A 13,781-nucleotide genomic window follows, 5' to 3' on the forward strand; every position below is an offset into this window, starting at 1 on the left:
TATCATACCATATGTTTAGAAAAATAAAAGAATTTTGCAAAATCAAATTATCTTTTTGGTGCAACAAAAAAAAGGAATTTTAGCAGAAGCCACTCTAGTATATCAGAGCCAGGTTTCGATCCTGGGACCTGTGGGTTATGGGCCCACCACGCTTCCGCTGCGCCACTCTGATTGTTGTTTATACCTCCTTCATAATATTATAAGTTCTGTTTCTAAAAGATTTGTAATATCTCCAGGATTTGTATACCTGTATCTGTTGTGTTCCCATGATTAATATCGCTAAAAACCAACTGGTTACTTACTGGATCAATATCGATTACTATCAGAAAATATATATAACAACAACAGATCTTATGACAGAATATTTACCGAGCTAATTTGTAATTGAAATTTAAATTTATACTTCTTAAAAATTGACAAGGTTCTCAAACCTCAGGGGTGTTCTGGTAATAAACAAATAATAACATTAAAAGTAACCAACACAGTTTCCCATTTTATTTTCGTTCTTCTTGTTAACATAAACAACAATGTTGGACCAAACCTAAACTTCTTCAACCGCTTACTGCATCTGCAATCCACCAAAAATGGAATCTTTTTCTTCATCAACCTATATGTACAAAAAAACCCTAATAACCCAAATCATTGTCTTGATCCTTAGTTGTACCCACAGTATAAAGGTACAAGCTTTTAAATCACCAATAAACCCACAAGACATATTACCACTTTTACCCAGACAAATTTCATGGCCAATTTTAAATTCAATCCGAGGTGCTGCTGATCTTCTTCCGAGCTTCGTTGGTGCCGTTTCGATTGCGAATAATTCGGAATTACAGTGGAAAGGTTCTTGCTTTTATGAAAATACTGCCTGGTTAGAACTTCATAATAAAAGTGGTAGTGAATTTGGTGGTGGCACTCTTCATGTTAAGGTCTTAACAAATTTTGAACCTTTTTATGTTTGTTACTACAATTAGTTGATTTGGGTTAATGGGTTAATATTAATTTGTTTGAAATATTGGTAAAATTGTTTGATGGTCAATGATCATAATTTCATCATATCTTGATTGTATTTCACATATCTAAATATCTATTATAGGGGATAACAAATATGCTTATATGCTGTTCCAAAGAGGATCGAGTCCCCAAATCCTCAATCAATATGAGGTTTGAGGTCATGTTAGAAAGTATTGTGGGACAAAGAAAAAAGGAGTTGTTTACTGGGATCTTTTTTCTTTTACATTTTTGTTATCTATCTTGTAAGCCTTATAGCATTATATGAGCTTAAGAATCCTAATATGTTTGATATTTGGGTTATTGGTTTATTATTGCTTCTTGTGTTTACCTAGTTCATTTCGGATATGTGTGGCATTTGGAAAGTATCCATGGTTTAATCCCAACCAGAGTCATAGAAGATCTAATGTAGATTTTTTTGGGTGAAGATGGACGAGTTAGTTGGGCGGGTCTGGGGCGGTCTAACGAGGGGCTACTTGGAATTTTAACTTTTTGGAACAATGATAAATTCTTAACCTGTTACCTAATAGTTTAAGAAATGATTGGTGCCACTGATTATTGTTTACACATGCTTAAAATGATAATTGCAACTTGAAGCCATCAAATTTTGTTCAAACTGCTCAGGCAGAAGTGTAAGGAAATTCACTCCTTTTAAACTTGTTGAGTTGGAAAACCAATTATTAAGAAGCTGTAAGGAAATTTGGTTTGGAGATAAATGTGAATTTACCTACCTACCCCTAGCTTTCATGAACTGATTATTTTTATCCTTGTTATAATTATGCAAGTCACGGTCTTTTGTTTGCCTATCTTTAAAATTGATATTTACTTTCTCCTGGTTATAGGTAAGCAATGCACACAGTTGGACGTGTATGGATATCTATGTATTTGCTACTCCATATCGGGTGACATGGGACTATTATTTTGTATCCCGTTCACATACACTCGAGTTCGATGAGTGGTCAGGGAAAGACGAGTATGAATATGTAAGTTAACAGATTCACCTGTTATTAATATTAACTTTGGAACACGAACAGCGTTAAGTTAAGGTTCTAATGCAATATCAACCCATTTACTATTGAATGGGTCGATTCATGTTAGGTTTTATCTCTAAAAGGTCATACAGGTCAAATCTGAAAGTAACTAAAACTGAATCTGGTCAAATGAGTTTAGTGGAAGCTCCTGTGTCATATTTTTATTCAAGTAAATTTTAATTTTCTAATGAAAAAATATAGATTTCATTATCATATGTAATACAACAATTGTTTATACAAATTAACGTAATGTACAAAATATTCTTTTGTCAACATGATCCGACTCATCTTTTCATGTAACATAACATGACCCGACCGACCCGCCCATATTGTTACCTCTATTTCTAAATATTTGTTTTGTTTTTGAAAGGTTAAACGTAAGGGCATTGCAATTTTCCTCATGGAAGCAGGGATGATAGGAACCCTAGAAGCACTATGGGAGGTTTTTCCACTGTTCACAAATACAGGATGGGGCGAGAATTCGAATCTTGCGTTTCTTAGAAAACATATGGGAGCTAACTTTGTAGAACGTACTGGGCCGTTGGTTACAAACATTACTGAAGACGATATACACTCAGGGGACTTCCTTGCAATATCGAAAATCCGTGGTAGATGGGGCGGATTTGAGACTCTAGAGAAATGGGTATCCGGAGCATATGCGGGTCATTCGGCCGTCTGCTTGAGGGACCCGGAAGGAAAATTATGGGTTGGAGAATCTGGACATGAAGATGAAGAGGTAAAGTTTCAATGTTGAATTATTATTTTAACTTTACATATTTTTATTTTGAAACATATATAATAAGTTAGCTTTTTATAGAATCAAGTTAGGTTGGTGGATCAATCAAAACCTATTTAACCCAACCCGTTAAATATTGACTTTTTCCAACCTTTAATATTGACATGTGCCAACCATAATTGTTTTGACCCATTACCTTTCCACTGACCCACCCATCTTGCCATCTAGCATCAGAATTTTATCATCACTATCTGTGTTTTTAAGTGTAGGGTCAAGATGTTATTGTTTTGTTGCCATGGGATGAATGGTGGAACTTTGAGTTGACCAAAGATGATGCTAATCCTCATATTGCGTTACTTCCATTGCATCCTGACCTTCGGTCCAAGTTCAACGAAACTGCTGCATGGGAGTATGCACAAAGCATGATTGGGTTACCGTACGGTTTTCATAATTTGATATTTGCCTGGATAGACACGGTCAATAATAATTACCCACCACCTTTGGATGCTAATCTGGTACAGCATTAACTTCTGTATTTTTATATCCATCGTGCAACTTTAAATTATGATTATTTAACCTATTTAATTAATAATTATAATTATAATTATTCTGCAGGTTGCTTCTGTTATGACTGTGTGGAACCATCTACAGCCTGCATATGCAGCTAATATGTGGAATGAAGCATTGAATAAGCGACTTGGCACAGAGGTTCCTTTGACTTTGTCTGACCTTTGATAATATAAATTTAGGGCTGGAAAATCGCTGGGTCGGGTAACTGTCAAAATTGGGTTCGGATTAATGTATATTTTATAGCACAAGTTCAGTTGATTTTGGTAGACCTGCCAACTCTTATATATCCATGGTTTTTTTTTCATATGTTCACACAAACTACAATTTAAGAGGTTCTGACCATTTAAATGCAATTTGGGCTACTTTCGACCCGTTGAAATCATTTCCTTTTTAGCCGGGTTCTTCAAACATTACCCAAATCGGGCCAAATTGCGATGGAGAATTTTCATCACACTACTTAGATTTTCCCATTTAATCATGATCTTGATGTTAGTTTGACTTTTTCGCAGGGGCTTGAGCTTCCTGATATATTAGTCGAAGTTGAAAAACGTGGTTCGTCATTTACTGAATTACTTACTATACCGGAACAGGATGACTGGGTATACGCTGACGGAAAGTCAACTTCATGTGTGGCTTTCGTTCTTGAAATGTACAAAGAAGCAGGACTCTTTGGAGATCTTTCAGATCAAATTCAAGTTACTGAGTTCACGGTGAGTCAATTACCTATCAAGCCCAATATATATGTATCTAAGTGAGTGTGTGTGTGTGTGTGTGTGTGTGTGTGTGTGTGTGTCTTAACGTTTTCGAGTTATGCAGATAAAGGATGCTTACACGCTCAATTTCTTTGAAAACAATGCAAGACGGTTGCCAAAATGGTGTAACGAAGGGGACACGGTTGACCTTCCATTTTGTCAGATAAAAGGAAAGTATCGAATGGAACTACCTGGATACAATACTGTTGAACCGTACCCTCATATGACCGAAAGCTGTCCGTCTCTGCCCCCAGACTATTCAAGACCTGACTACTGCTGACGTCACAGGCTTATAGGTTTGATTGTAAGGTGCAAATAAATCACTACGCTCGTGAAACATGTTTTTACGTTGCTGTAAGTTTGGAACACACTGACAAAAGTAACAACACTGACTCTTGTATATATTTAGTTCTGTTACAATGTAGATGCAACAACAACAATATTTAATCCCACGAATGTGTGGAGAGTAGTAGATGGTTTATTGTAAATCTACTACTCAGATGGACGCAAATGCTTGTAATGAATGTTATCTTAATGTCAATTTCACATACCGTTAATGTTAATGAATCCTACTAATGATAATGTGCATTCAATTTTTCAGCTGTATCATGTAACAATAACTGGATATTATAAATAAGTATATCAGCGGGTATGAGGGTATGAATGAATAGTAGGAATAGTAACATGATGACGTAAGTATAATGCTACAGATCAAGTAATAGTGAGATTAACTTTTTACTGGCTAATAGCTTAACAAACAAGTACAATACAGTTATCTTTTTGTAGAAACATCTTTACCAAATTGGGGATACACATTATACAATAATCATTCAAATACAAGAACATTAAAGATGCGACATTTTGTAACAAAATGAAGTCCTCATCGTCACTCTGTCTTAGCCGAAAAATGGTTACCTCCTGTCACAATCTTATACAGATAAAATGCTGTCATCAATCCACTGCAACAAAAAGAAAACATGAGATGAGTTCACTAGAAGCTTATATATAGGATTGAAACTAAAAGGCAGAAACAAAGATCGTGTTGCAAGACAGATAACCTAAATTTTTTTACGAAGAGAGAATGTCATAATCACATACCTAATACCAGCAACAACACCAGCAGGCATTATCTTAGCAGTTTCAGCGTATCGCTGTCCCATAACCCATGTAAGAGCAGCAGCAATAACTGATTTCAAGAATTGATCACACATCACAAAAAAAAAAGATTATTACAAAGCATGTTAATAAAATTCAAGTAAGGCATCTTTCAGAATAAAAGAAAAAATTAACTGCAACTGGAAATTTAACAAAAATACCTCACTTACACATTAAATCGTACGTAGTAAATGTATCTATAAATTACCGTATGACAAATTTCTGCAATGTATATGTGGACTCACTCACACTTAATGAGCTGACAATTGTAGCTCATGTGGTAGTGGTCTGCCTCTCTTAGCGAGAGGTCAGGAGTTCGACTCTCGTGGGGTGCAGCATTGCACACACGGTTGCCACTTAACCCTTGAATTCCACCCAAGAGTGCCTTCTGCACATCGCATTGCGGGGGCATGGGGAGGAGGGTTTTACCGCCTATGCCCTCGGATTGGGCCGGGTTTCCTCCTGGGCAGCAGTTGGGGGCGGGTTATGTAACTGCGGGAGATGGGTGGTTTAGTCCCTTGGTGATCCCAAACTTGGTGATCCCAAACTGCTATTCAAAAAAAAAAAAAAAAAAAAACATGACGAAACATTTATCAACATTACACCTAATGCCTACAACGAGTTCTACACTTTAAGCAGTTAAACCGAACATAAGTTTATAATTAACTTTGAGGATCTACCGAAAAGTACTATGAAATTCATTTAGACATTTCATCAAACACCTTGTATGAACATATAACAAAACACATACCAGTTTCAAGAATCAACCCAAACCATGAATTCTTTCGCTTGTGGAAAGCACTGAGCGTAAGATACGATGCAAGAAATAGCAGCAATCCAGTGCCTACACCACCAGCCAACGACGTCGTACTACCTTTTATAACAAACCCAATAACCCCACCACAAAACACTATCATTCCATACGGGATCGTAAAGCAAAAATCGTGCATTTTTGTGAAAAGATTAGAAAATTAGTCGATTTAGTATGAATATTAGGGTGTTTTAGCAATCTAAGATCCAAAATCTTTAAAGGGTTTGATTTAAATTGATGGATTTTGTAGAAATGGTCTTCAGAGAATCAATCTTTTTTTGTGGGTCAACGTTTTCGGGTTCGCGTTTGCTGACTGACACGACTGACTTTGACGAAATTACCCCTTGCTGGGTACATTTGTTGAAATTAAAGAAGGATAATTTTGTAAATTTGAGTAGTGCATGTGGGCACCAACTCCACGATGGGATTGATTCTTGTTAAAATAGAAACTTCTATATATATTAGGTGAAAATGTGAAATGGCCACGTTATTAAATTTAAAAGTCATCTGAAATGGAGTACTTAAATGTTTTGGTTTGATGTTACACTTTAGTATTTAAACATTTTTTTTAACAAGAGAAAAACGAAAAAAAATAAAAAATTGTAAATGATTAAAAATGGCCGAAAGATCCAATTTATGAATTTTCTACCTCTATGTAATGCCAACAAAAAGGAACGTTTCAAATATAATCATAAATCGACCAACACATGATCAAAGAGAACACTATTTCGAAACCTTCATAAAGACCACAAAATAGCAACAAATATAGCTACAACCTTTATTTCGAATCGATAGGGCCATGCCAATTATCCACCCCACTCGAAAACTTCAAGACAACTCTGGAAGTTCGGCACATCCAATATAAGCCAAGCTCTAACGTTGCACCAAATTGTAGCACTCGTATGGCAAAGGAGCGAGTGCTCTAAGGATTCCACACCGTTAGCGCAAGATACACACATAATAAAGGTAATATCCAGCTCTTAGAAAATAAATTGCGCCTAATTGGTAATCTGTCCAACAAACAATGCCAAAGAAAAATATTAAACTTCGTGGGAATCATCTTAAGCCACCTAGTACTACAAGGGACTAAGGTAGGAAGAAGATGATTATCAATATGATGTATCGACAATTTTCACCCCGAACATCCCATCCACTTCCCAATATCACCACCATAAGTCAATTGTTTTGCAGCAAAACTATCTGTGCTAGTTCAAAGTAACCAAGGCCGCTTCATTCCTAGCTCTAATATCGTCATGATTCCACAATCAATATTGATTTCCACTAAAACTATGTCCTTAGTTTGTACCGTATAACTTATCCATGCATCGTTTTAAGTATGTCAATCAATTTGTATCACCGCATGTTATTATTTAATATATAATACGGAGTAGTGGATAGTGGATGTCGTTGCTCAAAATTAGGATGTTGAGTTCGAGGTAAAACATTACAAAGTAGGGATGGCAAAAAAAAAACCCGTAACCGATGGAGAAACCCCAGTGGCGAATCTAGGATTAAATCTCAATGGTATCCTAATATTTTTTTAGAAAGTAGTGTTCATAATTATTAGTTGTTTACCTACAAAAAAAAAACCATATTTTCTACAAATATATGGAATTCTATAGTTAAATTTAATGGTGTCACATACAATTTTTAGAGTATTTAATAAAAAAAATTCAAAAGTTAGTGGGGTCATGGGACCCGATGACCCTTGGTGTATGTTCGCCCCTGGGAAACCCGAAACCCGATATTTTTGAGCCGGTTCAGATAGGGTAAATGAGTCTAGGGTCGGGTATGAGGATAGTTTTTAATTTTTTCGCGGGTACGGGTCCGGATATGGTTTTAGACACTAACCCGATTACCCGGAACGTATACACGAAAAAGACCCGAATTCATATACCCAGCCCATATACTCGATTACTCGGCCCGTATACCCGAAAAAAGACTTGAACACCCGTGGGATAACTCAATTATCCAATAGTTCGTAAGTAAATGAGGACCTGAATACCCGTGGCGAAATACGTTTACCCACTAGTTAGTAATTAAATGGGGACCCGACGGGTTTGGGTCTGGGTTTGGGACGGGGTTTTCTAATCGGGTTCGGGTCTGGGATTACCTAAACCCGGCACAAACTCGACCCGATGCCATCCCTATTACGGAGTATAACATATCGAGTTAGAAATTGAAAAAATTAGGATGTCGTTGTTCGTCTGATACAATAGTAAACTTATATCTCAAGATCCTCAATGTAGCTCGGTTACAAATGTCTTGGTATGAAGATAAGCCCTTGCCTTGATCGAATCTTTGAAGTTTGATTGGGTTTTATTGTCTAAATAAATGCATAAGAAATCAAAATACCGATAAATGACTTTTGTCAAGTAAGTCGGGATCATTAAATCGATCTCGAGCTAAGTTCTAAAATGTTACTGTAGGATTAATGCGCAAGGTACAACACATAACTATACGGCTGAATTCATTTGAGCCTTCGGGGTCACACACATATACACCTAGACGTCAATTAATAATATATATTTGATATATATTATTCAAGTAATAAATAAAGTATTTAATTGATTAATTAATCAATTAGTTTATTAATTAATAAATTAAAGTTACGTATGGACCAAGTAAAACAAAACAAGTTTCGAATATAGATACTTAAAGTTGCATACAAAAATTAATTAATTTAATTAAACAACTTTAAGTATCCATATCCGAAACTTGTTTTGTTTTTCTTGGTCCATACGTAACTTTAATTTATTAATTAATAAACTAATTGATTAATTAATTAATTAAATACTTTATTTATTACTTGAATAATATATAGCAAATATATATTATTAATTGACGTCTAGGTGTATATGTGCGTGACCCCGAAGGCTCAAATGAATTCAGCCGTATAGTTATGTGTTGTACCTTATCCTACAGACTCCCACTTGTGCACGGCACAACACCAAGTAACTATACAAACAATGGTTAGCGTCTAGCAACACGCCATCGTCCCTAAATTCATGTGAGGGTAGTTTCTCAAAACTGCTCATAGTAAGTGTTAATGTCATTTATCCCTTTGTTTCAGATACTTTAGTTAAACTTGAGACATGGATCTTCAGTCATTCTCATGTATTTAACAATTTTGTTTCTCGATCTTTGAAGTGAATCAGATCACCAAATTAATTAAGTATCATCTCAATTACATTTGGGTGCGGCCACACAAATATCTTATTCATTCATCGAGGAGCTCAAAAGTATCTAACTCCAAACAGGCTGGAGGAACAAATCCTATTTTGCCTACACGTGTCTGTCATGAGCTTCACATTACACCCAATAATGGCTTTTATAACAGCCTTATTCAGGACAGCGTTTAACCATATCAAAGTATAATGCTCCACACATCGAAACCGGCGTGCATCTCAAGTCGAAGGACATTATGACATAACCACTTGCTAGTTTCACTATTGACGCTGATCCATGCAGTGAAATCTCGAAGGTTGGGTCATTCCAATATGCATCCTATGAATACATGTGAGTTTGATACTAACACTTTACACCATATCAAACACTCACATTTGTCTTAGTTTGATGTTACTCCCGTATCATCAATCGACAATGGAAAATTTAGAATAAGTCATTATTCACGGATTTAAACATGCAAATATAGAACACGGTAATTATGAATAAAAACGATCATAACACATTATATCAATTCATTACAAATAAAAACTGCTTTCATGTTCCAATTATCCAAATACTAAAATTACATAAAACTATTAGCTGGTCTAAGCCCAATGTTCCTAGAATGCTCGACATGCTTGGTACAAGACATTGGCTTTGTGAACAGGTCAGCTAGATTGTCTTCTATTGGAACCTTTTGAATACGTACGTCACCTCTCTCTATAACTTCACGTATGTAGTGAAATTTTCGAAGGATGTGTTTGGCACCACGTAGAATTCCTGGTTCATTTGCTATTACTATAGCACCAGTATTGTCGCAATACATGTCCATAGGATTTTCAATGCTGGGAACAACACCAAGCCCAGATATGAATTTTCTGATCCAAACAGCTTCCTGAGCAGCTTCAGATGCAGCAATGTATTCTGATTTTGTTGTAGACATCGCTGTAGTGCTCTGCTTCGAGCTTCTCCAGTTGACTGCACCTCCGTTCATAACGAAAACGTAGCCAGATTGTGATCGACTATCATCTCGATCAGTTTCGAAACTAGCATCAGTGTAACACTTTACGCTCAGTTCATCGAAACCTCCGTAAACTAAGAACATATCTTTAGTGTTTCTCAAATACTTCAATATATTCTTTACAGCAGTCCAGTGACTATCACCTGGATTCTGTTGGTATCGGCTCGTCATATTGAGAGCGGAAGAAACATCTAGTCTAGTGCACCTCATAGCATACATGATGGATCCAATAGCTGAAGCATATGGGACTCCAATCATTCGCTTCACCTCTTCGGTGTAGAGGGGGCTTGAGTCTTACTCAATACCACATTTGGTTGCATCAGAAGACTACCACGCTTGGAAGCTTCCATCTTAAATCGCTTTAAGATTTTGTCAACATATGCACTTTGACTTAGACCTATTAACCGCTTAGATCTGTCTCTATAGATCTTGATTCCTAGGATATACGCTGTATCTCCAAGATCTTTCATAGATTGCATCTCTTCATTCATAGCATCTTACCATTTATCAGATTCAGGATCTGACAATGCAGCTTTGTAATTAGCGGGTTCACCCAGATCCCCTAATTCCAAGTCCTCCGTCGTAACCATAAGGTTTAACCTTTCAGGTGGACGAGAGGTTCTATTAGATCTACGAATGAGACATGCTTCGTCCTGTGCCTCGACACTTTCATGTTGAGGCTCAGTACTGTAGTGACCCGAACTTTTCTATGTTTATATATATTAATTGAGATTGATATTTACATGACTAAATGTTTCCAACGTGTTAAGCAATCAAACTTGTTAAGACTTGATTAAATGAAATAAGTTTCATATAGACAATTGATCACCCATATTGACCGGCGATTCACGAACGTTACAAAATTGTAAAAACTACATGTTGTGGTATATATATAGACATATATATATGGTTGACATAAGATTATGATGAGTAAGTATCACACTAAGTATATTAACAATGTGTGATATACATAAGAAATGAGATTACTAAGTTAAGAAACTCGAAATGATATATATAACGATTATCGTTATGATAACGTCTACTAATGTAGTGACCCGAACTTTTCCATGTTTATATATATATTAAATGAAATTGTTATTTACATGATTAAGTGTTTCCAACATGTTAAGCAATCAAACTTGTTAAGACTTGATTAATTGAAATAGGTTTCATATAGACAATTGACCACCCAAGTTGACCGGTGATTCACGAATGTTAAAACTTGTAAAAACTATACGATGACATATATATGGTTATATATATAGTTAACATGATTTTATTATAAGTATGTATCTCATTAGGTATTTTAACAATGAGTTATATACATAAAAATGAGACTATTAATTTAAGAAACTCGAAAATGATATATATAACGATTATCGTTATAACAACGTATTACTAGGTACATATGAATCATATTAAGATATTGATACACTTGGTTAATTATGTTAAATGATAAGTAAATATATTATTAAGTGTATTAACAATGAAATACATATGTAAAACTAAGACAACTAACTTAATGATTTCGAAACGAGACATATATGTAACGATTATCGTTGTAACGGCATTTAACTGTATATATATCATACTAAGATATATTATATATCATAATATCATGATAATATAACAATTTAACATCTCATTTGTTATAATAAACAATGGGTTAACAACATTCAACAAGATCGTTAACCTAAAGGTTTCAAAACAACATTTACATGTAACGACTAACGATGACTTAACGACTCAGTTAAAATGTATATACATGTAGTGTTTTAATATGTATTCATACACTTTTGAAAGACTTCAAGACACTTATCAAAATACTTCTACTTAACAAAAATTCTTACAATTACATCCTAGTTCAGTTTCATCAACAATTCTACTCGTATGCACCCGTATTCGTACTCGTACAATACACAGCTTTTAGATGTATGTACTATTGGTATATACACTTCAATGATCAGCTCTTAGTAGCCCATGTGAGTCACCTAACACATGTGGGAACCATCATTTGGCAACTAGCATGAAATATCTCATAAAATTACAAAAATATGAGTAATCATTCATGACTTATTTACATGAAAACAAAATTACATATCCTTTATATCTAATCCATACACCAATGACCAAAAACACCTAAAAACACTTTAATTCTTCAATTTTATTCATCTAATTGATCTCTCTCAAGTTCTATCTTCAAGTTCTAAGTGTTCTTCATAAATTCCAAAAGTTCTAGTTTCATAAAATCAAGAATACTTCCAAGATTGCAAGTTTACTTCCAAGTTTTCTAAATCCATTCCAAGTAATCATCCAAGATCAAGAAACCTTTGTTACTTACAGTAGGTTATCTTTCTAATACAAGGTAATAATCATATTCAAACTTTAATTCAATTTCTATAACTATAACAATCTTATTTCGAGTGGAAATCTTACTTGAAATTGTTTTCGTGTCATGATTCTGCTTCAAGAACTTTCAAGCCATCCAAGGATCCTTTGAAGCTAGATCTATTTTTCTCATTTCCAGTAGGTTTATCCAAGGAACTTGAGGTAGTAATGATGTTCATAACATCATTCGATTCATACATATAAAGCTATCTTATTCGAAGGTTTAAACTTGTAATCACTAGAACATAGTTTAGTTAATTCTAAACTTGTTCGCAAATAAAAGTTAATCCTTCTAACTTGACTTTTAAAATTAACTAAACACATGTTCTATATCTATATGATATGCTAACCTAATGATTTAAAACCTGGAAACACGAAAAACACCGTAAAACCGGATTTACGCCGTCGTAGTAACACCGCAGGCTGTTTTGGGTTAGTTAATTAAAAACTATGATAAACTTTGATTTAAAAGTTGTTATTCTGGAAAATTGATTTTTATTATGAACATGAAACTATATCCAAAAATTATGGTTAAACTCAAAGTAGAAGTATGTTTTCTAAAATGGTCATCTAGACGTCGTTCTTTCGACTGAAATGACTACCTTTACAAAAATGACTTGTAACTTATTTTTCTGACTATAAACCTATACTTTTTCTGCTTAGATTCATAAAATAGAGTTCAATATGAAACCATAGCAATTTTATTCACTCAAAACGGATTTAAAATAAAGAAGTTATGGGTAAAACAAGATTGGATAATTTTTCTCATTTTAGCTACGTGAAAATTGGTAACAAATCTATTCCAACCATAACTTAATCAACTTGTATTGTATATTATATAATTTTGAGATACCATAGACACGTATACAATGTTTCGACCTATCATGTCGACACATCTATATATATTTCGGAACAACCATAGACACTCTATATGTGAATGTTGGAGTTAGCTATACAGGGTTGAGGTTGATTCCAAAATATATATAGTTTGAGTTGTGATCAATACTGAGATACGTATACACTGGGTCGTGGATTGATTCAAGATAATATTTATCGATTTATTTCTGTACATCTAACTGTGGACAACTAGTTGTAGGTTACTAACGAGGACAGCTGACTTAATAAACTTAAAACATCAAAA

At 34.7% G+C, this 13,781-nt stretch overlaps 3 protein-coding genes and 1 non-coding gene across 4 annotated transcripts; 1 reads left to right on the plus strand and 3 right to left on the minus strand.

The window, feature by feature from the left end:
- Positions 1–100: 100 nt before the first annotated feature.
- Positions 101–172, minus strand: TRNAM-CAU (transfer RNA methionine (anticodon CAU)). Its single transcript has one exon. It is a non-coding gene; the product is annotated as a tRNA-Met (tRNA).
- Positions 173–522: 350 nt separating this feature from the next.
- LOC139853012 (uncharacterized) lies at positions 523–4,645 on the plus strand. The gene is made up of 7 exons (XM_071842380.1): positions 523–926; positions 1,851–1,991; positions 2,410–2,775; positions 3,045–3,290; positions 3,391–3,483; positions 3,855–4,055; positions 4,162–4,645. Exons 1-7 carry the CDS (start codon positions 585–587, stop codon positions 4,375–4,377), a joined length of 1,605 nt encoding a protein of 534 aa, XP_071698481.1. The 5' UTR covers positions 523–584; the 3' UTR covers positions 4,378–4,645.
- Positions 4,646–4,797: 152 nt separating this feature from the next.
- On the minus strand, positions 4,798–6,405 carry LOC139855402 (protein FATTY ACID EXPORT 6). The gene is made up of 3 exons (XM_071844618.1): positions 6,004–6,405; positions 5,196–5,283; positions 4,798–5,056 (listed from the first exon to the last, which is right to left on the minus strand). The coding sequence occupies exons 1-3, from the start codon at positions 6,200–6,202 to the stop codon at positions 4,984–4,986; spliced, it is 360 nt and encodes a 119-aa protein (XP_071700719.1). The 5' UTR covers positions 6,203–6,405; the 3' UTR covers positions 4,798–4,983.
- Positions 6,406–9,814: 3,409 nt separating this feature from the next.
- On the minus strand, positions 9,815–10,510 carry LOC139853499 (secreted RxLR effector protein 161-like). The gene has a single exon (XM_071842890.1). The coding sequence runs from the start codon at positions 10,508–10,510 to the stop codon at positions 9,815–9,817; it is 696 nt and encodes a 231-aa protein (XP_071698991.1).
- Between the last annotated feature and the right edge of the window lie 3,271 nt (positions 10,511–13,781).

This window comes from Rutidosis leptorrhynchoides, chromosome 6 (assembly GCF_046630445.1).
Source record: "Rutidosis leptorrhynchoides isolate AG116_Rl617_1_P2 chromosome 6, CSIRO_AGI_Rlap_v1, whole genome shotgun sequence".
Classification (NCBI taxonomy): Eukaryota; Viridiplantae; Streptophyta; class Magnoliopsida; order Asterales; family Asteraceae; genus Rutidosis; species Rutidosis leptorrhynchoides.